The sequence below is a fragment of the Gymnoscopelus braueri genome (genome assembly GCF_963280865.1).
Source record: "Gymnoscopelus braueri genome assembly, chromosome: 4".
NCBI lineage: Eukaryota > Metazoa > Chordata > Actinopteri > Myctophiformes > Myctophidae > Gymnoscopelus > Gymnoscopelus braueri.
Genome location: NC_137605.1, coordinates 12,527,893 through 12,554,631, shown reverse-complemented (window position 1 = coordinate 12,554,631; position 26,739 = coordinate 12,527,893). Strand labels below are relative to the sequence as shown.

General features: G+C 39.9%; 2 protein-coding genes across 5 annotated transcripts in view; one reads left to right on the top strand and one right to left on the bottom strand.

Moving 5' to 3' along the window:
- LOC308083162 (retinoic acid receptor RXR-beta-A-like) overlaps positions 1 to 9,499 on the bottom strand; it is a 32,755-nt gene extending 23,256 nt beyond the window's left edge. For 3 of the 4 annotated variants that reach the window (XM_080425333.1, XM_080425336.1, XM_080425335.1), the window contains exons 1-2: positions 9,338 to 9,499; positions 563 to 706 (exon numbers count right to left, since the gene is read on the bottom strand). In XM_080425333.1, coding sequence (XP_080281459.1) covers positions 563 to 685 — 123 coding nt within the window. In that variant the 5' untranslated portion in view covers positions 686 to 706; positions 9,338 to 9,499. Of the gene's footprint in view, positions 1 to 562; positions 723 to 9,337 lie in introns of all 4 variants that reach the window. The other variant, XM_080425334.1, reaches the window with a different exon arrangement.
- Positions 9,500 to 17,226: 7,727 nt separating this feature from the next.
- The window catches only part of LOC308084422 (macrophage mannose receptor 1-like), a 52,238-nt gene continuing 42,725 nt past the window's right edge, over positions 17,227 to 26,739 (top strand). Inside the window, exons 1-7 of the mRNA XM_080427078.1 lie at positions 17,227 to 17,402; positions 19,609 to 19,968; positions 20,612 to 20,944; positions 21,116 to 21,277; positions 22,359 to 22,718; positions 23,663 to 23,995; positions 24,159 to 24,365. Coding sequence (XP_080283204.1) covers positions 17,363 to 17,402; positions 19,609 to 19,968; positions 20,612 to 20,944; positions 21,116 to 21,277; positions 22,359 to 22,718; positions 23,663 to 23,995; positions 24,159 to 24,365 — 1,795 coding nt within the window. The 5' untranslated portion in view covers positions 17,227 to 17,362. The remainder of the gene's footprint in view (positions 17,403 to 19,608; positions 19,969 to 20,611; positions 20,945 to 21,115; positions 21,278 to 22,358; positions 22,719 to 23,662; positions 23,996 to 24,158; positions 24,366 to 26,739) is intronic.

Genomic DNA, 26,739 nt, shown 5'->3' with positions numbered 1-26,739 from the left:
GATTGTGGAGGAACGTCTGAGTGATCCCACGTGATCAATCTGGAGTGTGGCTCTGAGCTTTTAGATCGGCTGTTTTCACTATTTAAAAATAATAATTAAAAAAAAGGAACGTTTTGGATAGGGATGGGACAATACGAAAATTTCATGTCACGCTTATTGTGACCAAAATAATTGTGATTTACGATATTATCGCGATAATCAAAATATGCTTAAATCTCTTAAAATGCCTATTTTGTGAACCACTTGAACCCCAGCATCCATAGTCTGGGGTGGAATATTTGCCAAAAATAGCAGATCTACAAGCTCACAACTTGTCGCAACGCGACGCGTTGGGGGCTTGTAGATCGGCTATTTTTGGCAAAGATTTAGAGTGAAAAAAAAAAGACTGTATAAAGTGCGTTTTACGGAGGACAATTTCACAATAAATTTAAATCTCTGCGATACGATTATTGTGAGCGTTTTTTTATCACGATAAACGATAATAACGATTATGGTCCCATCCCTAGTTTTGGATATACATGGTTTCCACCCGACGGCGACGATAGAAAACACATCTTCTCACGTGACTGATGGGCCCGAAGCCCACGGGGGAGCCGCCGAGGGAGGGGCTGATGACGGAGAAGGGCGAGCCCAGCGTGGTGGTGGGACTGTTGGAGGCTGAGCTGATGTTCTGTTGAGAGGACATGGCTGCTAATCTACGACCTGTCTTGTGGGATAACAATCTGGGGACAGAAGAAGAAAAGACACCAAAAAGGACACCATTAATACATAGCTGGCTTGAAACGGTCAAGTATATGTTGGACCGCGGAATTAGTTTGGAAAGCATTTTAGTTTACCAATGACCAGTAGGTCTGTCACAATTATTACATAATCTCAATTATTTTTGCGATGTTTGTTGAAATGTTGAATAAATGTTGAAAAAATGTTGAAAAATGTCAAAACATAAATATAAAAAGTAACCGAAATAGCCACGTATATCAGCTATTTCTGCTATTTTTATATATATATATAATTTAAAAAAAAAATGTAATAGTTATTTTCTTCTTTTTGCCTTTATTGATAGATTACAGAAGGCTGAGAGGAAATGGGGGGAGAGATGGGGGGGGTGACATGCAGCAAAAGCCGTCGGGATCGGGAGTCGAACCCGCGGCATGCTGTCAGACTGGATTACCAGCCTACGTGCCCAGACGGTTACGCCAACCGTTCCGGGCCAATGTCAATCATTTATTTGTACGTTTAAGTTATTTGTCACATCTGCCCTGTGCAATTTTTGATAACGAAGACTAACGGCCAAACAGATTTATTTTTCTATTCACATGTTCAATGCCAAACACACAATTATTAAATCGTTATTCGCAAATTATTTGAGTGACAATTAATCGGCAACTTAGATGTGTAATGGTGCCAGCCCTGTGCACTGCAGAGTGAATGACCAGTGGAGGTTCAGGAATAGCTCATGTATGTTCACATTGGTGGTCACAGCGTCATACATGTATGTGGGTGAGGCAGCAGGTGTAGCAGCCTACAGCGTGATGTATTAGTGTAATGTAGTCCGCTACACCTGCCACACTGACATTCATTATATTGTAACAACATACCAGATGTTAATGCATGTAACATACTTGGCTGTGGGGGGGAAATTACAAAGAGAACATTATGTTCAAATGTTGTTGCTGGTTCAATGGTATAATATTCAAAGATTTGAGAAAATGTTCGCGATTTTTCAAAAATAGCAGATCCACAAGCTCATAGCGCTATGCACTCGGTGCCGCGCTATGAGCTTGTGTATCTGCTATTTTTGAATAGCCAAAGAAATCTAAAATGACAGACATGCGTTCCCGGATTCAATGGGTTAAATTACATAACATTTTAGACATTTACCAGATTATTTCAGCCAGAGTGAGACAGCATTTCAGTTGGGTCAGTTTAAATTTCGAGATTTCCAACATTACAAGCAACCAACGGACTGGGACGCTGACTGTAGAAACCGTCACCTTTGTACCCAAATACCTCCCTGATACTGATTCCACCCTTCACCCATTGACACTGGGAACGCATCTGTGTCATTTTTAGATTTTTTTTCAAAAATAGCAGATATGCAATTGCAAGCTCATAGCGTGGCACTTGGTGCCGCGCTATGAGCTTGTAGATCTGCTATACAAGCAGCTATTTTTTTGAAAAATCTTGAAAACTAATGTAAATCTTTGAATATATATTTTTCAGAGCGAACATTTGTTCCCGGTCTCAATGGGTTAAAAAAACTAAAACGTTTTGCTGACGTCTTAAACATGATCCACTTTATAGGGTTTTTCATGGCCAGTGTTGGTAGTTCAAAGAGTTTAAGTTACTCTGAGACAATACTAGCGCAATAAACAAACTGTCAAGACAAGGGGCATACGTGTAGATCAGGTTCTCAAACTTGTTTTATACCACGACGAGCCACAACCTCATATTATGAGGGATTTGGCAAATAGTGGCAATGGGTGGACTGGTGTCTGAGTCAGAGATAACCAATCGGTTCGATTCCCAACTGCAAAAGTGTGTAGCTCCTCTCTGTCCTCTGCCATGCGTCTTGTCTCTCTCCACTATCCTATCCTAATAAGAATCCATATGCAATAAAAAAAAAGAACTTGCGTATCTTTAAAACAAAGCAACATGGGTGAATGTCAGTTTTGATTGAAGGTGCATTTCTTCCGTTCTATGTCGATCACAAATGAATGACATGCAGTGCTACAGGTCACTGACTACAGCTGTACTGTACAAACACAGGAAAAGTCTATGCTTTCTAATGCAAATATTTCCTTCATTGAATTACAGAAAGAAAACGGTATTGCCGAGAAGCATGATGACAGCGAAAGAAAATACCATTCTTCAATAGAAGCTCTGCTTCTCGGAGCTCACAGAATTTGTTTTCATATTCATATAAATAAAAAATAAAATCCATCTAACATGAAAATGCATTTAGTGAAAGAGAAACCCCCCTTGATGCCACTAGCCTGGCATTTACTCTGAGTGACTGACAGCCACCACACCAAAAGAATATCTAGATAAATAATGTATAGACACATCAGAGGAAGATTTCCACATAAGAAAATAAATAGATGTATCTATTATTTCTGGAAGAAAGTGAAGAAAGTGTTTGTTTAGTTAAGAACCAAATGGACCCGTACAGATCTGCAAGTGTACACAAAATGGACACATGAAAAGGGTCCATTTGGTTACATTTTGTACACTTCAGTCCAGAGTTAAATTAACTGGTTTTGAGTGAGTACACTTAAACATTATTTGTTAAATTGCTCCTCAAATGTTAAACAGACCTGCTTATAGACCTGCTTTCAGCAGACCTCCTTGTATTATGTATATCATCTCTGTCGGGTGGAAATCTCACGTCCAAAACTGTTGAGGATTCAAATAGCAAAAGTAGCAGATCAACAAGCTCAAAACAAGCTTGTAGATCTGCTACTTTTGTTTGACGCTGTAATATGATCAAGTAGGGCGTTAATTTACTGAAATATAAATACATAAATAAATATGGAGATAAGAGGTTTCGACAGCCACGAAATACTCATCTGGAATATATGAATATCTGACCTATTTTCCTAGTTCCTTCTTTCTTTCTCGAGACGTCTTCCCTTTCCTGAAAACTAGGGATGCACCGAATGTGAGGTGTTTGTTTTTAGACTTCCACAATCAGACAGCACATTTAGTTATTCGTCTGGACGTGATTTCTGGAAGAAATAGCTACACCTTAGGAAATTAAATTATGTGTGCTCCTTTAATTTCCAACCAAATCTGTGCCAAATTTGTATTATTTTTGGCTAAGACTTCATCTCTGTCTCTCTCTCTGTGTTTTGTTTTCATTTTTCACATTTTCTAGACCTAATCCACATTCTATCCTTCCTTTCCTTGCTTAACCCGTTATAACAGCGAATTAATCAAAGTGTCATTTTAGATTTTTGAGCTGTGCTATTCAAAAATAGCAGATATACAAGCTCACGGGTGTGTGTGTGTGTGTGTGTGTGTGTGTGTGTGTGTGTGTGTGTGTGTGTGTGTGTGTGTGTGTGTGTGTGTGTGTGTGTGTGTGTGTACCACCGATTTAGAAGGCAGTTGTAGAATCGGCCTCAGGTCTTAACCCCATTAAGACCGGGAACACATCTGTGTCATTACACAGATGTGTTACACTTTGGCTATTAAAATGTAGCAGATATACAAGCTCATAGTGTGGCACCGAGTGCCGCGCTACGCGCTTGTAGATCTGACATTATGAAAATGTGTGCAAATCTGTGAATATATATATTCATTTTTTAACTCAAATCTTTGCTTCTGGGGGGGGGGGGGTCCTGGAACAAAATATTTTTAGATGGGGGTCCGCGGCCAAATACATCATGTTGACATGAAAAGGTTTGAGAAGCACTGATTATAGCAACATAGGTTTTTTTGTTAGAAGACATTTGTAGAATCCCCAGAAGCAAAGATTTGAGTAACAAAAAAAAGACTTGAATTCATGGATATTTTTTAGTTTTTGGCGCATTCCTAAGCCAATAATTTGATGACCGGCAGAGGTCCCGGTAGGAGACACAAAGAGTCTCCTTTGCGTCTCCTACCGGAACCGCTGCCTACCGGTCCGCTGATCATCAAATTATTGGCTTAGGAATGCGACAAAAAACTAAAAGATATCCATGAATTCGAGTCTCCATGGGGTGACTAATCCATAGAAAGTTGTTTTTTGGGTGAACTATCCCTTTAATGGGTTAATGTGAAGCCAATTAACCAGTGTGGTGTGGTATTTTCTGGTGGGGTAAATGTGTGTTGGTGCTCTTTACTTTCCCCCTGCAGTTGCAGGAGGCGTTTCTCCTTGCAAAAAAAAAAAAAAAAAAAGGAGAAAAAAAGGCATGGATCCTTGTTTCATACACACACACGGGAACATTGAGAGAACATTTTATTATACAACCCTCTGCTGCCTGCCTAGCCTGCTTCATCCTGATGCTGCTGTTCAGCTGCTTCTCCTAGCCTGGTTACTTCTATCCAGTGGTGGAAAAAGTACTCACATGTTTTACTTAAGTAAAAGTATCAATACTGCAATATAGAAATACTCTGTTACAAGTAAAAGTCAGGAATTGGACTTTGAGTATAAGTACAAAAAGTATTGGCATCAACATTTACTTCAAGTACTGATATAATGCAGAACGTCCCATTTCATGTTTTCAAATGTATAAAAATCTTTTGAAAATAGCAGATCTACAAGCTCACAATGAATGCGTTGCATCGCGAGGATTCGCGACGCATTGTGAGCTTGTAGATCGGCTATTTTCAAATGGCCGAAATGTATATAGGGCTGAAGTGGTTAATGTATGCTTTGTAATAATAATCAAAAAAAATCTACAAAGTAACTTGTAACTCAAGTTTTCAAATAATTGTAGTGGAGTAAAAGTAAAGTATTTGCCTCTGAGATGTAGTGGAGTAGAAGTAAAAGTATTGAAATTTGGAAATACTCCAGTAAAGTACAAAATACCTCAAAATTGTACTTAAGTAAATGTACTAAGTTACTTTCGACTACTGCTTCTATATCCTATCAGTACAGATGTTTCTCCTACACTAGCCTGACTGCTTCTCTATCCCATTGGTTCTCAAAGTGGGGTCCGGGGACCACCAGGGGTCCTTGGGGGGATTGCAGGGTGTCCCCAGCTAAATGTGTTAATATAGCATCACAATAATTTCAACCACCTAAATGTTGTTATACTTTGGCTTAGCCTGGGCATCATTCCTTTTCGGGTATATGATCCGGTCGGGAGCGGAAGTAAAAAAAAAGAAAAGTGGCCGGATGGGCAGAACCGGAAACACGTCTCACCACAAAATAGGTCCGTGCTAATAAAATCCTTGATTCGGCATAGTTTAGCTTATTTTTTAAATATAAATGTGCGTGCACTATCCGGAGACTATTTAGCGTCTGTATTATCCCACGGGGAAATTCTATTCCATTTAAATAGGGATTGGGGAACCAAAACAAAGCGGCACCGCAAAAACCGGATGGGCAGAATCCGGAAACAGGATTATTTTCTCTTATTTTTTTCAGTAGACCGGATCATATGGGTCTTTAGTAACGAACACCAGGCTTTCCTCCGAGGTGGAAAGACTGGTGATGCGAGGTTACTTTGGCTATTCAAAAATAGCAGATATACAAGCTCATAGCGTGGCACCGAGTGCCGCGCTATGAGCTTGTAGATGCTTGTAGCTGCTATTTTAGAAAAATGTTGAATATTTGTGCAAATCTTCGAATATATATATATTTTTAAAGCAAGCATTTGTAACTCAAATCTTTGCTTCTGGGGGTCCCTGGAACAAAATATTTTGAGATGAGTGTCCGCGGCCAAATACAAATCATTTTGGGGGTCCTTGACATGAGAAGGTTTGAGAACCACTGCTCTATCCTATCTATTCAGATGTTTCTCCTATACTAGCCTGGCTGCGTCTATCCTATTCATCATGGCAATGAAATGAACAACTACCACATTTATACCCTGCAGTAAGACAGTGTCGCTCGCCCCCAAAAAAGTACTACAGATCCGCGACGCATTGTGGTAGCTTGCAGATCTGCTCTTTAATGTGTGTTTGTTGGCCAGTGACACACCGTAATACTACAGAGTATAAATACAGTATTGGGCTTTTCGTTGCAACAGAAAATTGCGTTTTATTCACCTGACAAAATGTGGCCATGAGAACCTTTTCAGTTGAAAATGCCTATTTTTATAGTACAATCTTGCCCCCAAAAACGCCTTAGTTTTAAGTATGTGTTTATTTTTAGAAGACAGTATCTCTATACCATTTAAATACATGTATTAAAATATGCATACATGCATTAAGCTGGTCAATTAAAACCCCTTAGGGGTCTGTAACTCTGTATTAATACATGATGTATTAATCGTTGTTTGACACCAGCATTAATTAATGTGACATTAAGCTGGTCATTAAAAAAATAAAAATAGAAAGGTTAGTAGCACTCAAAACAACACGTTAGTTGTCCAGCTCTCTCTGTGTGTGTGTGTGTGTGTGTGTGTGTGTTTCTCAAAGTGGGGTCCGGGGACCCCCAGGGGTCCTTGGGGGAGTTCCAGGGGGTCCCCAGCTAAATCATGCATATAGGAACCAAATGGACCATTGTGGGTCTGTAACTCCGAGAGTGTACAAATGGAACCAAATCGACCCGTAAAAAGGTCCATTTGGTTCCATTTGTACACTCTCGGAGTTAAATTAACATTGATTTTTCAATATAAATTGGGGTCCCAGGGATAGAAATGCCATTACATAGGGGTCCGTAGCCTAATGCATGTCAAACTGGGGGATCCTTGAAATTAAAATGGTTGAGAAGCACTGGTCCAGATAAACGTGTTCAAACCCACAACGAGCTCGTAAAAAAAAAAAAAAAAAAAAAACCCAACGATACGCGCGTTAGGTTAGCATTAGCACGAAGCTAACACACACAACACCGTTTAAATGCGATGCAACGCTAGTGGCTCGAGCGCACGACGTCTGTCTGAATAAACACTTGGGGTTTTCAACGATAAATAAACGCGTGTTTTATGTAACTAGTTATTACGATACTAACAGCTGCACCCCGTCACTAACTGACGTTGTGTGTACAGATAGCTAGTTGGCTAGCTACAGCTAGCTAGCTTACTAACTGGCAGTGTTGCCAGGTGTTGCGAGAGAAACAAGCGACCAGGTCTATGAAGACGAGCCCTAAAAAAATAAAAGCGCCCTTCTCCCTTTAAACATAACGTACATTGGCTATTTATTTATTTTTATCTTGGGGGAAAAAAGTGCAAAATGTGGAATATTTTTTAAACGGAGTAATACAACCCACAACTAATGGTATGGGTGTCCCTGGAACAAAATATTTCCAGATGGAGGGGGGGGGTCGGCAGATAGACACATTAATTTGGGGGTCCTTGACATGAAAAATGTTTGAGAACCACTGACAAGCAACTCTTTGATCGTAATTGTAATGTCTGGAATCTAGAGTTGCAGCACCAACCCTTGACAGCCCCATACATCCACACAGAAAAGTCAGATCATCTGATTGTATTAAACGACGTTAAACTCACCAACATTGCAGCTGTATGGAAAGCTTGGTTCATCCTCTTTCTATCTGCAAAGTTTTTGCTTCATAAAAATCGACCGTAGAGACATTATGTTATTATGAGCTACTTTGTCAATGAAGTGTGTTGGAGTTTGGAAGAGCTCGTTGTAAATCACTCAATGGTTCCGCTGAGTACCACCTTTGAATTGTCACATAATGCAGGAGGCTGCAGGACGGTGTGGTTATTGAAAACGAGCGCTTCTTGACAGAAAGTAGATCATACATGTCTCTATGGTGGATTTTTATGAAACAAAAACTTCGCCGATAGAAAGAGGACAATCCAAGCTTTCCGTACAGCTGCAATGTTGGTGGATTTAACGTCGTTTCACACAATCAGATCTGACTTTTCTGTTTGGATGTATGGGCTGTCAAGGGTTGGTATTGTAGCCCTGAAACATGACTGTCATATCATGACAGTCATGGAACCACATGTTCCCAGTTTTTTGAATGGTCTCCATTTACAACCCGTACATCTGCATAAACGTTCAGATTTCAAACATAGAGTGCTTACCCTAAAGCCACAGATGTAACAAGTTAAAGCGCCTGGGTCTAAGTACCCGTATCTTCCGTATTGTTCAATAAAAAAGCATTTTAATCTGATATTTTTTCATAGATTATAATGTATCAAGAGTGCAGTACACCTCCGAACCAATAGGGTCGCGTAATAGAAAGCGTATGGAGAAAATTCTGAGAAAATGGCCACCGATCGGATTAAAATGCGTTTTATGGAACAAAACGGAGGATACGGGTACTTAGACCCGAGCGCTTTATCTTGTTACATCCGTGGTTTTGGGGTCAGCACTTTATATTTGAAATCTGAACGTTAATGTAGATGTACGGGTTGTAAATGATTGTAAACGATTCAAAAACCAGGAACAAGTGGTTCCATGACGCTTGTGACAGGCGAGCGTCGTGTGAACCATTGCTAGTTGGTATTGCAACTATAGATTCCAGATATTAAACATATGATCTTAAGAGTTGCTTGCGGCTAGTTGAAACCATAGTAATAATAACAGCAACCACCAATAGACCCAAATCCGCTTATAATAAGCGGACATGGCAACGCTGCTAACTGGCTAACGTTAGCTCGCTAGCTCTGGCAGTGCAGCTAGCTAACTAGCTAGCCCAGCTAGCTCAGTGGGCTAAACGGGACAGAAAAAGAGCGAACATCGGCACATTCTGTGCGGGTTTTTTAACGGAAACAGCGTTTTTACTCACCAGACACACCTTCAGTACATCGCTATTGTATCACATTACTGGTGTTGGTTTGGTAAAAGGTTATTCCCAGAGAGACGCGGAGTAGACGCGAGGAGGGACCAGGAGGAGGCCGACACACACACTCTGTGATATACTGTGATACTGTTGTTGTTTACACACTACACACACACACACAGACAGGGACGCCATGTTGGCTCCAGGCCAGCGTCACGTGACGTCCCCCTGCTGGAGCCAACATGTCTCCCATGGGACCACCCACCACCACACATACCATGTTCACAACTTATTAAACAATCATTCTTTACTGCTTATTTGGACGGTTATTGCCTGATTGTTACCTTGCATTATATAATTTTGTAGATTTAAAAAAAAGAAAAGGATCCCTGGCTAATAAGCCAAATATGCCTTAATACATTATAATTGTACTCTATAACTAAAATGTAAAATAAAAAATACCTTGAATATTTGATTTATTTAATAAATAGTTAATCTTTCACTCAATAGGGGCAATGCCTGTCGCAAGTTGATGATGTCATTTGTCCATGTGTGGTCCAGCCCTATGGAATTTATGGAATGCATGTGAAAATAAAAACATAGTTAAAATATTGATTTGATGCTCATATTAAGCTTTCCACATGCATTCCATGAATTCCATAGGCCTAGACCACACATGGACAAATTATATCGTCAACTTGAGACGAGCATTGTCCTTATTGAGTGAAAGATTAACTATTTCTAAAATAAATGAAATATTTAAGGTGTTAAGGTTAATTTTACATTTTAGTTACAGGGGGCAATTATAATGTATTTAGGCATATTTGGCTTATTAGCCAGGGTTAGCCAGGGATCCTTTTAAAGAACCCACTTTGTTCCTTAACCACTTCTACTTCTAAATCCTATGTGGACAGCGTCACGCCATGGGTTTCTACAGACCGTAAATGAAGCCTATTTTGCAGCGATTTCAAATCCGCTATCTTTCTATATCCGGTTGATATCCAGTCCGAAATGCGCCCGGAAATTAATGCTATTGGCTGAAACCGCAGCGAGGGCGCGTCTTCACTCGGTAGAACCAGTAGAGACCCTAGAAACATACCCTACTGTATCATTAATTTAAAAATAAATGGGACCATAATTTACCAAGACGCATATCATGGTGATTGAAAGAAGACTTTAAACTAGCGACTGGAAGCATATAGTATTTATGACAATGTTTATTAAGGTAATAAAATCAAGTGTAAAGTTCGTCCAAAAACCCATCTGCTTGAATAGAGCGAAACAGCGAGACTACAAGCCATTCATATGAACTGTCACACTTCCTATATAGCCTCAATTTACAAGCCGGATGCTAACCCCTTGGGATCAACCAAGAGGCCGACACAGACTCTGTGATATACTGTGATACTGTTGTTGTTATTTACACACTACACACAGACAGGGACGCCATGTTGGCTCCAGGCCAGCGTCACGTGACGTCCCCCTGCTGGAGCCAACTTGTCTCCTGGGACCCACCCACCATGTGACACGCTCATAACTTATTATACAAGCATTCTTAATCTTTACTGTTTATTTTTCGTTGATTTTTGGACGGTTATTGCCTGATTATTATTACCTTGCATTGTATAATTTTGCAGATTTTCTTTTAAGACCTAAGGCCTAATAAGGTCGATTCTACAAATGCTGACTCAATCTGTTGTTCTCACACTTTCAACTTTTTTCAAAAATGTTCGTGCAGTGCTGCGAGCTTTTGTATACGTCTGCAATTTTTGAATAGCCAACGCAAAAATCTAAAATGACAGATGCTTTCACGGTTGTATGGGTTAATGACGAACAACAAGACAAATAGCAGATCTGCAAGCAGATGCCTTGTTGTGAGCTTGTAGATCTGCTATAGTTTTACATTTTAGGGAATTTGTCTCAGTGAGGTTTGTGCACTACAGTAAAAATACTGACAATTAATATAAATGCTACTACTAATAATAATTCATACTTATATATTAATATACTTTTTATTTTCATAAGTATAGTGTGCAAAAGGCTCAAGTAGTAATTGAGCAGTGACCTCGAGTCACCCACCAAGGAGCTGAAGAGTGTTTGATTGATTGATTGATTTATTGATTGATAGATGTCAGAGTGTGCTGTCTGTGACCACCAGTGAGTAAAGATGTATGTTTTATAATGTTTATTTAGGTTTGTTTGAATTATATAACACTGCACTTGACCTATATGTTGCATGATAGTTGACCAATGTGTTACTGTTTATGTTTGTCTGCTAAATTCTGTATTGATGTTTGTTTGATGTTATTTTCATGTAGAACCACACACACTGACCAACCTGTGAATTGTGCCTGTGCATAATATTAACTAAGCACCCTAAAAGGGCATTCTGACTCCCATGTCTTGACTGGCACCCCAAAGTGTTGGCTACATGGGCCTGAACCAATCCTACAATGCATACATAGCTAAATGCAAATATATAAAATATGGTTAAATAAATGTATCTGAATTGTTGCAATAATTGTATTATGTAACTGCCCCTCATATATTTCATAATGCATTAAAAAAAACTCCAATCTAATATGAAAATGCACTTATCAAAAGAAAAACAACTAGGCTATTCCTCAGCTGTAACGTTGTCAGTCTACATAGCAAATATAGGTGTGTCTGATAAATGCTACGCTCAACTAAATTGTAAACGATGAATGGAAAATATGACATGGCCTATTGTTTTTTGCATTTAAATTGCATTGATGCTCTTACAAGGCCGTTTACAACAGTAGAATCACCTGAGGTAGGAACAATTATTGTGTTTGCTAAGATCAAAATTCAATTTGAGGATAATAAAATATAGTACAATGTACAGTACAGCACAAAGTTGTGCTAGTGCTAAAATTGTTTAGCTTTATAGCTAACCCCCCCCCCCCACACACACACACACACACACACACACACACACACACACACACACACACACACACACACACACACACACACACACACACACACACTCACTTTTAAATACGATGAATAGTGGAAATATCTACAAATATTGAAATCTTTTCAGTCTTTGAAACAGTTTGAAAAATCCTCTATAATGACATGCCCAAAATAAGGACCCCAGGGTTAATGTGGCTAAAGGCCCTGTAAGGTCACTTTAAGTTGATCTTGTTGAAAGACAAGGAAGTTATAATATAACTCCCTCCTCTTTCAACAATGAATGGTCTACACACACTCACTGCAAAACTTGTTGCTCTTCATTCTTAGCCTTCGTCCCTTTGAGTGGTCAGCAAACACCTTTGTTAAATGTTAATACCCCACCAACTGCTCTGCACACACCTGTAGGAGGGCACAGCAAATACAGTACATACTCTTGAGTGATGAGTTTTAAAGGAACACTTCACTCGTTTCGGCTCAGTGGCCTTGTGGTTAGAGTGTCTGCCCTGACACTAGGAGGTCGGGGTTCGAGCCCTAGCCTGGTCACAACCCCAAAGACTATAAAAATGGGACCCAATGCCTTGCTACTCAGCATTAGGAGTTGGATTGGGGGGTAAGTGCCTGCGACAGACTAGTGTCATGGCCAGGGGGTGTACATGTATATCAAGCAGTGGTGTAAAGTGACTAAATACATTTACTCAAGTGCTGTACTTTACTGGAGTATTTCCAGTTTTAAGTACTTCTACTTCTACTCCATTACATCTCAGAGGCAAATATTGTACTTTTACTCCACTAATATTTGAAAACTTACTAGTTACTAGGTACTTTGTAGATTTAGATTATTATTACAAAACATACATTAACCACTTCAGCCCTATAGTATACATTTCGGCCATTTGAAAATAGCCGATCTACAAGCTCACAATGTGTCGCGATGCAGCGTATTGTGAGCTTGTAGATCTGCTATTTGCAAAAGATTTGTATGTATTTGAATACTTTCTGCATAATGAGTACTTTCTACTTTTGGTACTTTAAGTACATTTTGATACCAATACTTTTGTAGTATTGATACTTTTACTTAAGTAAAATATGTGAATATTTTTGCCACCACTGATATCAAGCTACCTCACGCTACAGAATCAGGAGCTAAGGTCATTAACACACCGGCGATTATGCGAATATAAGCAAAATTCGGACTCGTTCCGAATAAATAAAAGACGCTTTTTCGCTCCGTGGAAGCTTGCATTGACTTTCTAAGGTTTTTAAAAAAAACGTATTATTCCTATAGGCTCCTGTCCTATGGGCCACATGGCTCAGCATGGCTTACTTACCTACCTTTTCACTAATTTTCAACCATATCTTCATATAAATGGTCCTTACTAATTAATAGCCTACTCTGCGTGTCATTGGTGGGCTATATGGACAGTGCGGAAACCTGCCTAATGACGTCATCGCCAGGGATTTCTCAGCCTTTCTCTTCCTGGAAAGTAAACATTTTGAAATGGAAAACATTGTTCTTAAAAAAGAAAAAAGTTTGAAATCTTGTTTGAAATGACCAAACCTGCCTCCCGTTGATGTCACTGGTAGGCAGGCTTCTGGACTGTCTCTCTTCTGAAACACAGTGACTCAACATGACTAGACAGAAATTATGCAATCTTTTAAGGAGCATTAGTGAGGACCAATTGTATATGAACATTTAGCTTGATAATGACTTTTTATTTAATGGTAGACGAAGTAATATATATATATATTTTTGTTGCTAAAAACATAAAACACTATTATTTGTTCAGTAGGGTATCCCCATCTCTCCAGCTCTTTGGTAAACAGAAAATACATTTTCAGGGGGGTTGCCAATGTTGTCCCATTTATCCCATTTGTCCCAGATAATGAGAGTACCCATTTATCAGCTTCAATTGTGTAGTGTTCCAGTTCCAATTTTGTCTGCTAATTTCTCTATGTCATAATTTCCAATTTCAATTGTTTATCCTGTATCCTGTTATGAGTTCTCTCTCCTGATTGGATCAAATTGTTATTGTCTCCGCCAGGCCGAAGGCACCCTGTCTGTGTGTCTGTCCGTCCGTCTGCGAGCAGTTAATCTCCGGCACCGTTGGCCCGATCGCAGCGGAACTGTGCACACTCTCCCTGGATGCCAGAGCAGAACCTCTGCCCTTTTCAAATTGGCCTGTTATAGCGCCACCAGGAGGCCGAGTTTTGCAACAAAAAAGAAAGTATATTACTCCTTCAGATTGTGTCCAAACATCACGCAAATCTGTACACATTATCTATATAGTCAAGGGATCAAGGCAGATCTGTCTGATTTTTCATGTTTCATCCTGATTGGCGAATTCCGAACAATAACCTACCTGACCTGGCGGAGACCTACCTGTGCTCCGATGAGCACTTTTTCTAATCCTGCACCTGACCTGAAATGGCATTTTCTCTTAAAGGACGACTTCACCCATTTTCAACCCATCTTCATATAATTGGTCCTCACTATTGCTCATTATAATATGGCACCAGTTTTGTCTACTCAGTCTGTGTCTCAGAGGAGGGCTGTGGACAGTTCAGAAACCCGTCTACCAGTGACATCATCGAAGCTAATAGAAACTACAGGCTTTCTATTCGTGGAAAGTTAGCATGCTATAATGGAAGCCATTGTTCTTGCGTTAATAAAAAAAAAAAAAAAAAAAAAGACACTTTCCTACCGATGATGTCACTGGTAGACAGGTTTTTGAAGTGTCCACAGCCCTCCTATGAGAAAGACTGAGTAGAAAAAAATTACACAATTTTATCAGGAGCATTAGCAAGGATCTATTATATGAAGATGGGTGAAGTCGTCCTTTAACGGAAGAGATAGAGTGACGAGAAGACCCCTGACTGTTACTGAACAAACACTCTATAACGATGATTACTATCACAATTACAGTATTTAACCTATTTCAACAAATATCACTTACTATAAGTAAAAGTATAATACCGCAATGTAGAAAATACATGTATACTTAAAGTACTAAAAGTAAAAGTCATTATGCAGAATGCAAAAAGTTTTTACAGGTATTTACAAGCTCACGACACGTCACAGTGTGAGCTTGTAGATCGGCTGTTTTTGAAATATCTATAAAGTAACTTGTAACCAACTCACTCCTGAATCGCTGCCCTCCATACTCTCGTAATTAACATCAGGGTCTTGAGCTCTACAGTCTACAGGGTTGTTACTTGTTAGCTAAGCTGTCGGGCCCAAGGGCGCCGATACTGTGGGTGCCTCGGGGCTAAAGCACCCATGAGCTCCTCCACCCCTACTCTCCTGCCCGCTCCCTCAGGTCAGCTGACCAGATGCTGCTGGAGGTTCCGAGGGCGAAGCGGAAGCTTAGAGGGGACAGAGCTTTTTCGGTCGCGGCCCCCAAGCTCTGGAACGACCTTCCCCTGCAGATTAGGCAAGCCCCTTCTCTGGCCATTTTTAAATCCTCTCTTAAAACGCACTTTTATTCTTTGGCTTTTAACATAGCATGAGACCTCTGACCCTGTGCTGCCCCCCCCCTCAGTTTTTCTTGTTTTGTGTGTTGTCATTGTATACTGTGTTTTTAGCTACTGTTTTACTTATTACCTATGCACTGTACAGCACTTTGTGGCAGCTGTGGTTGTTTGAAATGTGCTTTATAAATAAAGTTGAGTTGAGTTGAGATGAGAAATGACGAGCACCCATCACAAACTCATCACGAAAAAAGAAACAGAAAAAACCTCCGACATCTGCACTTCATGGAGTACAAGGTAACAAACTCGGGAAAAAACACAAAGGTTGTGCCGCAGTGCATGTACGTAGGTGGTGCTTCTTGCCTTTCCTGGCTTTGCCCTGGGTTGGCTCCCATAGTGTCAGTTTGCTTGCCTCTATAGCTCTGGGTGCCTGACACAGTGGCCTGCCAGCCCCATCCTTCTCTCTCTGACTTTAAAACTATATAGTGGAGTAGAAGTATTAAAAACACTCAATTAATCCGTTAAGACCTGAAGCCGATGCTACAAATACCTTCTAAGTCCTAACAGTTTTCTGAAAAAGTCACGTTGCTATCCAAAATCTAAAATGACACAGATGCTTTCCCGGTTTTAATGGGGTAAAGTAAAAGTGCCTCTTACGTATAGTAGGCTACTTGAGTAAATGTAATCATGTATTACTTTCCACCAGTGGTTTCTATCTCAGGGGAATAATCTAATGTTTCTCCTGTAAACAGGTTGTTAATGTCGTCACACAAAGCAGGCCACAGTAGGCGGTGGTTAATGTTTTTCATATTATGGAAAGCCTGTCTGTTCTCCTGTCATTTTCCTCCAGCAGAAACAAAGCAGCATCTGTACTGTAGCTGTGGCGTGGCAGCATAATGAGTGAGAGGCACACCATCCAAACCACATTTAACCACAGTACTGGAAAGTAACTAAGTACACATACTCAAATACTGCACCTCAGTATCACTTTTGAGGAACCTTTAGCGTAACTTGAGGAGGAAAAAAAAGTACTTTGACTCCACTACATATCTCAGAGGCAAATATTGTACTTTTTACTCCACTATAATCATTTGAAAACTTTAGTTGAGTTGTGCAGATTAATCACTTAAGCCCTATTTATACTTGGGCAATTTGAAAATAGCCGATCTACAACGTGACTCATTGTGAGCTTGTAGATCTTCTTTTTTCTTTTCTTTTCTTTTCTTTTTTACTATTATTCAAGTCGAATTTGTATAATACAGGCCTTTTACTTTTTAAGGGTGTTTCTAAATTGTGGTATTGATACTTTACTTATGTAAAGTAATTATTCCACCTCTGTGTCACCACCACTTAGCGCTTACTTAACAAGCTGAGTGACATTCCTGCTACACACCTACTGTCTACAGCGCGTCAAACAGATCCCTGGCTCCAACGCGTTAGTCATTTAGTCATTTAGTTGTGAGCGGAGCTGGTGACAGGTCACAATACATAATGTGTTCTAACTGCAGGTCATGACGTTTAAGTCACTGTTGAAGATCATGTCTGGTTTTCGGTGTGTCATCAGGACACAGACAGAGGTTTGATATCATCATCATCATCATCATCAAGATGAAAGGAGGTCTGATTCTGCAACTTCTGCTCATTTCAGGTTTGTATATATTTTTTGAATCATTTTCTCTACATTGCTTTCCCTCGTGTTTTGTGTATGGGAGAGTTAAGCCCTCTGTTTGTGACAGAGTGTTGCAATCGTGTGTGGTGTGTGTGTGTGTGTGTGTGTGTGTGTGTGTGTGTGTGTGTGTGTGTGTGTGTGTGTGTGTGTGTGTGTGTGTGTGTGTGTGTGTGTGTGTGTTTCAACAACTTGGGATGCCCAAAAATGAGGCAAAAAGGCTGGCAAAAGTACTGTGCTGTCTCCGCCATAATTGGCAGCCGCCACATATGGCAGAGATGCTATTACTCATACCCATAGAGGTCTGAGAGTGATGTGCTTATTGTATCATGAAGACATATGCCATGATTTTGTGAATGTATCCTTAACAGTACCTTTAATATTTGCGTCCTTGTATGCTCTCCTTTATGTGGACTAAATTGTTACAGTGTGTCTGTGTGTGTGTGTGTGTGTGTGTGTGTGTGTGTGTGTGTGTGTGTGTGTGTGTGTGTGTGTGTGTGTGTGTGTGTGTGTGTGTGTGTGTGTGTGTGTGTGTGTGTGTGTGTGTGGAGGTTTGGGGGTATCTGCATCCAGGCTGGAGGGCACTTTTTTTTACCTTGCAAATTTGATCGCTTCTGGGGCACTCCATTACCAGAATTTAGTTATTTTCAGGTTTTAATAATAGCCTACTATATGTAGCAGAAAAAGCTCCCGCACATGCCACCTTCAAATGCAAAATATCAGAGATTCTTTATTGGGAAACACAATGTTTCGGTCCTGAGTCCTTCATCAGGTAATCTGAAATGTTATGTTTTCCAAAGAAGTATCCCTGATGTGAAGACGGTATGTGAGAGCTTGTTCTGCGACGTTTTTGGCCCTAGTTTGGCCGTTAATTACTACTGCTGATGTGGTGACTCTTTAAACACGGACCCTAAACATACTCTAGATTACTTAAAGCCTGGCAGCATATCATGTTCTGCAATATGGTATTTCAATGAACAATATGAACATGCCAGCTGTGTATGGGAAACTAATTTACCAATTTCCTTTGAACCTGTATTATTTAAATATCTGATTTAATTAAATAAAGGCACAACATTAAGGCGAATGTTTGAATAAAATAGTCTATTAACATTAAAGGAATAGTTCACCCAAAAAAGTACTTATTTTCTATCAATTACACACCCCATGAAGCATTGAATTCATGGAGATTATTCTGTTTTTGTCGCATTCCTAAGCCAATAATTTAAGGTCAGGCGGGGTCTCTGGTACTCATACTGAGTCTCCTATTGACCGATGACCTGGTCATCAAATTATTGGCTTAAGAATGTGCCAAAAACAAACAAATCTCCATGAATTCAAGGCTTCATGGGGTGTGTAATTGATAGAAAATAAGTCATTTTTTTGGGTGAACTACTGCTTTAACAAGCTCCTATTTTCAGGCCTTTTAATGCTTATTTCACTTCTAATTCTTTCTTAACTCTTTTAAACTGCAAACGTGAAGGCCTGCATAAATAAGCGTTTCACCTCACTTGTACCTGTATAGTGACAATTAAGTTAATTGATTGATTTTTCTCACTACACAAACTATATGCTACCAACTCCACAAGTAGGCCTACCTACTCCTGTCATCTACCGCATACACCACAAAATGATATTGGTCCCTTAACACTACAAACATTGTAATAAATTGTACTTTTTAGCAGTGGTGTAAAGTAACTAAGTACTCAAGTACTGTACTTAAGTACAATTTTGAGGTACTTTTACTTTACTGGAGTATTTCCAATTGTCTATACTTTTACTTCTACTCCACTACATCTCAGAGGCAAATATTGTACTTTTACTCCACTACAATTATTTGAAAACTTTAGTTACTAGTTACTTTGCAGATATAGATTATTACATTATAAAACATACATTAACCGCTTTAGCCCTTTATACCTAGGGCTAGGCTATTTGAAAATAGCCGATCTACAAGCGAAGCGTTGTGAGATTTTGAATTTGGGACTTTTACTTGTAACGGAATACGGATACTTTTACTTAAGTAAAACATTTGAGTACTTTTTCCACCACTGCTTTTTAGCCTGTATTATTTAAATATCTGATTGAATGAAATAAAGGCATATCATTACGCCGTAAGTTTGAATTAAATATTAACATCAGCATCATCCTGCTCTACATAAGTGTATTTCCTGTGCTCTCTTCACAGAGTTGTTCAGTTTCACATCAAGCTCCCCGACATATTACTACGGCTACCACCGTAAGAACTATGTGGATGCAAAGCAATTCTGCAGGACGGTGTTCACTGACCTGGTTACAGTCGGCAACTCGGCAGAGATGGACCGTTTGATATCAGACGGTAGGAGCGACATCGTCAGGGCCTGGATAGGACTGGAGATTGGACAGCGGGCGTGGCACTGGGCTTTGCCCGATCAGACGCTGGACTTTTTGAACTGGAGGCTAGGAGAACCCCAGAACAATGAAGCCGAGGACACCTGCGGGGCGATGGATCCATACGGACAGTGGTTCGAAAGTGACTGCGACACGAGAAGAAGTTTTGTTTGTGATGGTGAGTGAAATCATACTAATGTTAACAAGTCTTTTTTTTTTAGAGCTGCAGCTATTTATTATCTTCTTAGCGATTAGTTACTTTTTATATTGATTAATCGAATAATACTCTTTTTACATATCAACGATTCAGCATGAAGACAATGCTGTGCAGTGTTAGACCCTACTGTAACACTACTGTAGTGTTAGACCCTACTGTAACACTGCTGTAGTGTTAGACCCTACTACAGCAGGGTCAGCAGCGTTACAGTATGGTCTAACACTGAGTGGTTAATAAAATCGTGTGTATATATATATATATATATATATATATATATATATATATATATATATATATATATATATATATATATATATATATATATATATATATTATCATTTTTTAAATATTATTTAAAATTGTATTTAAAATATAAAAAAAACTCTAGTAATCGATTCATTGAAACAGTAATCAATAGAATAATTGCAAGAAGAGAGAGCGATAGAACTGCAGCCCTAATTGTCAGGCCTAAGGCAAGGAGGGGCCTTGTCTTCAGGCTGACAGAGATAATGAATCAAATAAATGTTGGATCCAAATATACATTAAGCTTCAGTGTAGCATAGCATAATTATGTATTTAACGTAATGGACCTTTGCACCTACAGGTGGGGCAACTGGGCATAAGTTCTACCCACAGACGAAAACGTGGAGAGAAGCGCAAAGGTACTGCAGGAACATGTCGAGCGACCTAGTGAGCATCCAGTCAGCATGGGAGAACCTGGCAGTGAAGGCGGCTTCGCTCAACCACACTGTGTGGATCGGCCTCTTCAGAGACCCCTGGGTTTGGTCAGATGGTAGCAGTTCCTCGTTCCGTTTCTGGAAGCGCGGCCAACCTAACTATCGACATGGTCAGGACTGTGTTGTTGCTGTATTCAGGGACAGGGGAGAGTGGAATGACTTGAGATGCTCTGGAGCACGGCAATTTATTTGTCAAGGCGGTGAGTGTTTTTGTTGTGTTATAAGTGTTATAAACTGTCTGGAAGTGAGCAAACATGTAATGATTTATTAAAATTATATCACATTATTGTGTAGCATTACATTTGTTAGGATGAGACTGTACTGGGGCTTCATTGTCTTTCTCTCAATGTGAATGTTATTTATCTTTACAGCAATATTTACTTCAAATCCTACAACGACGATGACAACGACTACTGCTATAACAACAACTACACGCCAACAATCAAACATTGCAACACTTGAACCAACTGCAGTTGTTAATATACCCCAAATATCACCAATTACAACACATCAAAATGTTGATGTCCTCACAAGTAAGTAGTAATACAAAACTGTGTGTGTGTGTGTGTGTGTGTGTGTGTGTGTGTGTGTGTGTGTGTGTGTGTGTGTGTGTGTGTGTGTGTGTGTGTGTTTTGTGTTTCCCAATAAAGTATCCCTGATGTGAAGACGCTATGCGGCCCTCGTTTGGCCGTTAATTACTATTGCTGATGTGGTGGCTCTTTAAACACGGACCCTAGACATACTCTAGATTACTTAAAGCCTGGCAGCATATCAATATGGTATTTCAATGAACAATATGAACATGCCAGCAGTGTATGGGAAACTAATTTACCAATTTCCTTTTAACCTGTATTATTCCAAATATCTGATTTAATTTAATAAAGGCATAACATTAAGGATGTTTGAATAAAATATTCTATTAATATTAAAGGAGTAGTTCACCCAAAAAAGTACTTGTTTTCTATCAATTACACACCCCATGAAGCATTGAATTCATGGAGATTATTCTGTTTTTGTCGCATTCCTAAGCCAATAATTTAAGGTCAGGCAGAGTCTCTGGTAGGAGACTTACTAGTCTTACGAGTCTCCTGTTGCCCGATGACCCGGTCATCAAAAACAAAGACAAAAAAAAACAAATCTCCATGAACTCAAGGCTTCATGGGGTGTGTAATTGATAGAAAAAAAGTATTTTTTTGGGGTGAACTACTCCTTTAACAAGCTGCTATTTTCAGGCCTTTTAATGCTTATTTCAATTCTAATTATTTTAAACTGCAAACGTGAAGGCCTGCATAAATAAGAGTTTCACCTCACTTGTGACAATTAAGTTAATTGATGATTTTGACCATCTCACTACACAAACTATGCTACTACTGTAAGTAGGCCTACCCGACAGACTCATGTCATCTACCGCATACATCACAAAATGATATTGCTCCCTTAACACTACAAGCATCATTATAAATTGTACTTTTCAGCCTGTATTATTTAAATATCTGATTTAATTAGATAAAGGCATAACATTAAGGCGTACATGTTTGAATAAAATACTCTATTAACATTAACATCAGCATCATCCTGCTCTACATAAGTGTACTTTCTGTGCTCTCTTCACAGAGTTGTTCAGTTTCACATCAAACTCCCCGACATACTCCTACAGCTATTCCAGTAAGAACTATGTGGATGCAAAGCAATTCTGCAGGACGGGGTTCACTGACCTGGTTACAGTCGGCAACTCGGCAGAGATGGACCGTTTGATATCAGACGGTAGGAGCGACATCGTCAGGGCCTGGATAGGACTGGAGATTGGACAGCGGGCGTGGCACTGGGCTTTGCCCGATCAGACGCTGGACTTTTTGAACTGGAGGCTAGGAGAACCACAGAACAATGAAGCCGAGGACACCTGCGGGGCGATGGATCCATACGGACAGTGGTTCGAAAGTGACTGCGACACGAGAAGAAGTTTTGTTTGTGATGGTGAGTGAAATCATACTAATGTCATCAATGGGCTTTTAGGGCTGCAGCTATTTATTATCTTCTCAGCGATTATTATATCAGTTACTTTTTATTGATTAATCGAATAATAATCTTTTTACATATCAACGATTCAGCATGAAGACAATGCTGTGCAGTGTTAGACCCTACTGTAACACTGCTGTAGTGTTAGACCCTACTGTAACACTGCTGTAGTGTTAGACCCTACTGTAACACTACTGTCGTGTTAGACCCTACTGTAACACTGCTGTAGTGTTAGACCCTACTGTAACACTGCTGTAGTGTTAGACCCTGCTGTAACACTACTGTAGTGTTAGACCCTGCTGTAACACTGCTGTAGTGTTAGACCCTGCTGTAACACTGCTGTAGTGTTAGACCCTGCTGTAACACTGCTGTTGTGTTAGACCCTGCTGTAACACTGCTGTAGAATTAATAATAATGATAATAAACTTTAATTGTATAGCACCTTTCATGACATGACATGCAGCTCAAAGTGCTTTACAGAGCAAGAATACAATTACAGTTAAAAATAATTTAACAATAGAGCAAATTAGACCCTGCTGTACTGTAACACTGCTGTAGTGTTAGACCCTGCTTTAATATTGCTGTAGTGTTAGACCCTGCTTTAATATTGCTATAGTGTTAGACCCTGCTTTAATATTGCTGTAGTGTTAGATCCTGCTTTAATATTTCTGTAGTGTTAGACCCTACTACAGTAGGGTCTAACACTACAGCAGTGTTACAGCAGTGTTACAGCAGGGTCTAACACTACAGTAGCGTTACAGTATGGTCTAACACTGGCAGTCATCAAGGCAAGGAGGGGCCTTGTCTTCAGGCTGACAGAGATAATTACATTCAAATACATTAAGCTTCAGTGTAGCATAGCATAATTATGTATTTAACGTAATGGACCTTTGCACCTACAGGTGGCGCCACTGGGCATAAGTTCTACCCAGAGACGAAAACGTGGAGAGAAGCGCAAAGGTACTGCAGAAACATGTCGAGTGACCTAGTGAGCATCCAGTCAGCATGGGAGAACCTGGCAGTGAAGGCGGCTTCGCTCAACCACACTGTGTGGATCGGCCTCTTCAGAGACCCCTGGGTTTGGTCAGATGGTAGCAGTTCCTCGTTCCGTTTCTGGAAGCGCGGCCAACCTAACTATCGACATGGTCAGGACTGTGTTGTTGCTGTATTCAGGGACAGGGGAGAGTGGAATAACTTGAGATGCTCTGGAGCACGGCAATTTATTTGTCAAGGCGGTGAGTGTTTTTGTGAGTGTTATAAACTGTCTGGAAGTGAGCAAACATTTAATGATTCATTTAAATTATATCACATTATTGTGTAGCATTACATTTCTCAGGATGAGACTGTACTGGGGCTTCATTGTCTTTCTCTCAATGTGAATGTTATTTATCTTTACAGAAATATTTACTTCAAATCCTACGACGATGACAACGACTACTGCTATAACAGCAACTACACGCCAACAATCAAACATTGCAACACTTGAACCAACTGCAGTAGTTAATACACCCCAAATATCACCATTTACAACACATCAACCAACCACTGTAGTTAATACACCCTCACGGCAATTAAACATTACTACACTTAAACCAACCACTGTAGGTAATACACCCTCCCAACCATCATACATTACAACACATTACCCAACAACTGTAGTTAATACACCCTCTCAGCAATTAAACATTACTACACTTGAACCAACCACTGTAGGTAATACACCCTCGCAACAATCAAACATTACAAGACATCAACCAACTGCTGATGTTACCACACCCAAACAATCAAACATTACAACACTTGAATCAACTGCTGTAGTTAGTACACCCTCCCAGCAATCGCACATTAGTACATTCAAACCAACCACTGTAGTTAATACACCTTCCCAACAATCAAACATTACAACACTTGAACCAACCACTGTGGTTATTGCACCCTCCCACAAATTAAACATTACTACACTCGAACCAACCACTGTAGATAATACACCCTCCCAGCAATCAAACATTACTACAACAGAACCGATCACCGTAGTTACCATACCCCAACAATCAAACATTACGCCCTCCCAACAATCAAACATTACAACACTTGAACAAGCCGCTGCAGTCAGTTTACTCCAACAATCAAAGACGACAACATTTGAACCAACTGCTGTAGTTAAACCCTCCCAACTATCAAACATTACTACACCTGAACCGACCACTGTAGGTAAGACACCCTCCCAGCAATCAAACATTACAACACTTGAACCAACCACTGCAGTCAATACACCCCAACAATCTAACAGCACAACATTTGAACCAACTGCTGTACTTAATACACCCTCCCAACTATCAAGCAGTACTACAAAAAAAACAACCACTATAGCCAATACACCCTCCCAACAATCAAACATTACACATCAACCCTCTACTGTGGTTACTACACCCCAACAATCAAACATTACTACACTTGAACCAACCACTGTGATTATTGCACCCTCCCACAAATTAAACATTACTACACTCGAACCAACCACTGTAGATAATACACCCTCCCAGCAATCAAACATTACTACAACAGAACCGATCACCGTAGTTACCATACCCCAACAATCAAACATTACGCCCTCCCAACAATCAAACATTACAACACTTGAACAAGCCGCTGCAGTCAGTTTACTCCAACAATCAAAGACGACAACATTTGAACCAACTGCTGTAGTTAAACCCTCCCAACTATCAAACATTACTACACCTGAACCGACCACTGTAGGTAAGACACCCTCCCAGCAATCAAACATTACAACACTTGAACCAACTGCTGTAGTTAATACACCCTCCCAAATATCAAGCAGTACTACAAAAGAACCAACCACTATAGCCAATACACCCCAACAATCTAACAGCACAACAATTGAACCAACTGCTGTAGTTAATACACCCTCCCAACTATCAAGCAGTACTACAAAAGAACCAACCACTATAGCCAATACACCCTCCCAACAATCAAACATTACAACACATCAACCCTCTACTGTGGTTACTACACCCCAACAATCAAACATTACTACACTTGAACCAGCCACTGTAGTTAATACACCCTCCCAACAATCAAACATTACTACCACTGTAGGTAATACACCCTCGCAACAATCAAACATTACAAGACATCAACCAACTGCTGATGTTACCACACCCAAACAATCAAACATTACAACACTTGAATCAACTGCTGTAGTTAGTACACCCTCCCAGCAATCGCACATTAGTACATTCAAACCAACCACTGTAGTTAATACACCTTCCCAACAATCAAACATTACAACACTTGAACCAACCACTGTGGTTATTGCACCCTCCCACAAATTAAACATTACTACACTCGAACCAACCACTGTAGATAACACCTCCCAGCAATCAAACATTACTACAACAGAACCGATCACCGTAGTTACCATACCCCAACAATCAAACATTACGCCCTCCCAACAATCAAACATTACAACACTTGAACAAGCCGCTGCAGTCAGTTTACTCCAACAATCAAAGACGACAACATTTGAACCAACTGCTGTAGTTAAACCCTCCCAACTATCAAACATTACTACACCTGAACCGACCACTGTAGGTAAGACACCCTCCCAGCAATCAAACATTACAACACTTGAACCAACCACTGCAGTCAATACACCCCAACAATCTAACAGCACAACATTTGAACCAACTGCTGTACTTAATACACCCTCCCAACTATCAAGCAGTACTACAAAAAAACCAACCACTATAGCCAATACACCCTCCCAACAATCAAACATTACACATAAACCCTCTACTGTGGTTACTACACCCCAACAATCAAACATTACTACACTTGAACCAACCACTGTGATTATTGCACCCTCCCACAAATTAAACATTACTACACTCGAACCAACCACTGTAGATAATACACCCTCCCAGCAATCAAACATTACTACAACAGAACCGATCACCGT